Source organism: Cryptotermes secundus, unplaced genomic scaffold, assembly GCF_002891405.2.
Source record: "Cryptotermes secundus unplaced genomic scaffold, Csec_1.0 scaffold139, whole genome shotgun sequence".
In the NCBI taxonomy this organism is placed as follows: Eukaryota; Metazoa; Arthropoda; class Insecta; order Blattodea; family Kalotermitidae; genus Cryptotermes; species Cryptotermes secundus.
In genome coordinates this window covers 195,018-197,891 of record NW_019735555.1, presented here as the reverse complement: position 1 = coordinate 197,891, position 2,874 = coordinate 195,018, and the positions used below count along the sequence as shown (strand labels likewise).

The following is a 2,874-nucleotide window of genomic DNA, read 5'->3' as shown; positions in this document are numbered from 1 at the left end:
AGCGTCCGAGCGAGTGAAGACAGTTCATGCAGAGAATCTTAAACTGGAACCGAACCACTTTATTGCACACCCTGTCATATCCATTGTTCAATGCCATCGAATCATTTAACGCTGTACGCGCCATAGCTCAAGCGGTTAGTTGCTGGCTTCCCACCGCGGCGGTCCGGGTTCGATCACGAGTCTGGTCAAGTGGGATTTGTGGTGGACAAAGTGGCACTGGGACAGGTTTTCTCCGAGTACTTCGGTTTCCCCTGCCAATCTTCATTCCACCAATTGCTCCACAATTACCCTCACCTATCATCTGGGGCTGGTACAATAGGCCAGAAGTGGCCGCAGTACAAGGGACTCAGTCCCACCCCACTAGCAATAAAAAAAAAGCCAGAGAAACCTATTGTTTTATTTTATGATGGATGATGTATACATAAAAAGATTGAGACTGCATTGGAAAATGTACCATACATTGTAGGATATGGCCCAGCAGATGTAATGAAGAAAATCCACTGCTCTTGCACATGCAAAAAGAAAAAATAAAGATGCTGATATATCATTGTATGTTATTGTCACTTCTGACACCAAAATGTCACATGTAGGATGGTATGCTTAAATACAGGCAGTGCAACGCTACTGCTGATACACACTTTCCAGTTCACCATAGCATATGCACTAGGATTCTCTGTCTTCTACTAGTCATCCCCTAGCAACAGATCTCAACATAGAAACTATCACTAAAAATATTACACATAAAATCTACTAATCACACTTTACGTTCTCACAGGCTGACCTCCTGAATTCTTCTGTAGTCCTGGTTCCGATGTGCTTGCTTCTGCTGCTGCTATTTCTCTCTTGTTGCTTGTAACTAATTCCAAAAGCTCACTCCAAGAACTAACTCAACTATGACACTCACTCATATAACCAAGGGACAGACAACACATCATCATAAACAAATGTCACGTGATTGCTACCCACTACTGTTATGTGACGTCACCACAGGCACACGAAACATATCAGGTGACTGCTACGTACTGTTGTGTGATGTCACAGTGCGTGTGTTGCATAGCAGCAGCCTGTCTGTGGACATAGAAAATGCTGTTCCTATACTGTTGACCGCGTGTGTTGCAGGCATTTTCTAGTAACGGATCTACATGCCACATTATTTTAAATTAATTGCTTTTGATTGGAATACAGAATCCTTATGTTCATAATATGGACTTATACTGTGTTGTATTGTCACCAAACATTCCATCATCAGTCACATTCACTCTTTTTGCTTTCAACTGAACCTTGAAGAATAAGTCATCTATATTATTTACTTCTTTTTTTACACGATGTGGTTCTGTTATATGTAACTCCATGATACACAATCCTCCTTGAGCAAAGTTATTCATCTGATAAAGAAAATTCTGGTTATTATGGAAACTCAAGATGCCACCATAATCAAGAAAGCCAACCTCAGGACCCTACTCTGAGTTAACTCAATATAGTTTACTAAATCCACTTTCATTTATAATATTTGCCTACAAAAATGTTATATGCTTTCATGTTATAAATATGTCCCACCCATTATCATTGAGTTAATCACTCTGACAATAGTACGTGACAATGACTGCCTAAAATGTGAGGTTCCTATCTAATGTTTTCTATTTCTCCACTGAACTCAGAACTTTTTACAAATTTATCGATTCTGTATATTTTTTTAATATCATTAGCATGCCTGTATGTAACATTTTCTCTGTTACAGAAAGTTCCCAGTCTGTTTTCACTACTTCCTGCTCCAAAACATCTGTCTATAAAGGAAACAAAGCGGCAATTGGTACCCCATGTTTTGACAAAGAAAACACCAAGCATCATGTCTGCTTCTTCCACACTGAAATCTGAAATTGATGACTCAGTTAAAAATACATCACCATCTTTAATAAGTTACGCAGATTCAGAAGAAGAATCGGATGGTGAGGGTGATTTTTTCTCCTTGAAAATGGACCACAAAGTTGAAGCAATAGATCAAGCTAACACTACAAAAACGGGGACTTTTGTTGTGGCAGACAGTGGTTCTGATACAACTGATATTGCTGCTAATGAAGGAAATGCGTTGAAGTCAAATGATGCACCTCTTGTCTTCAATTCTGAGTTCAATCCATCACCATGGCCAAGTAGTTCATCTTCAAGTGAACACAGAGGTTATGAACACTGGCAGAATGAATTTGAACCTACAACACAAACAACGCCTGGCAGTAGTGATGATTACATTTCAGTGCAGCAAGACAATCTGCAATTGAATGATGAAGCAGTAAGTTGCATGATTAATACTAAAATATTCAGTTCAGAATATTAATTTCTATCACTCATGAAGAGTACAGTCTTCTGCGTTATAATGCCTTTAGTTAGGAGACAGCCTCATCTTTTGGGATTCTTGACTATGAACACGCCATATGCAGACAGCGCTTAGCTTAACACCTGGTTTTGTGCTTGACTTAATCTTCAACCCTGAAGATGGAGGCAGTATGTTCATCTGAAGGTCATACTCTTCATAGTCACCACTTGAACCTATCATCCAGTATGTCTCACTCATTCTTCTGTCTTTTTAATAGGTGTTGTCTTAAGGGTTATTTTGTAATTTCTTGTAGGATCCTATTTTCCACATGTTGCTATGAACTTCTTCTAAAATCTTCTATCAATAAGATCTGTAATTATTTCACTTTCATTTTTTTATATTCAGAAGAGGCGTATAACACGTATTCTCTGTATCATGAAATACATATATTTCAGCTAATATTATTTCTCATCGCCTTTTCTTATGTTCCACACTGTTGGTCTAGCATCTGTTGTATTAATTTTGATATTTTCATTAAAAAAAAATAAGAGCATGCAAAAGAGATC

General features: G+C 38.2%; 1 protein-coding gene across 2 annotated transcripts in view; it reads left to right on the top strand.

Moving 5' to 3' along the window:
• The window catches only part of LOC111869526 (proline-rich protein PRCC), a 15,701-nt gene that overhangs the window by 2,911 nt on the left and 9,916 nt on the right, over positions 1-2,874 (top strand). For both annotated transcript variants that reach the window (XM_023861123.2, XM_023861124.2), the window contains exon 4: positions 1,739-2,284. In XM_023861123.2, the coding sequence (XP_023716891.1) occupies positions 1,739-2,284 (546 nt within the window). The remainder of the gene's footprint in view (positions 1-1,738; positions 2,285-2,874) is intronic.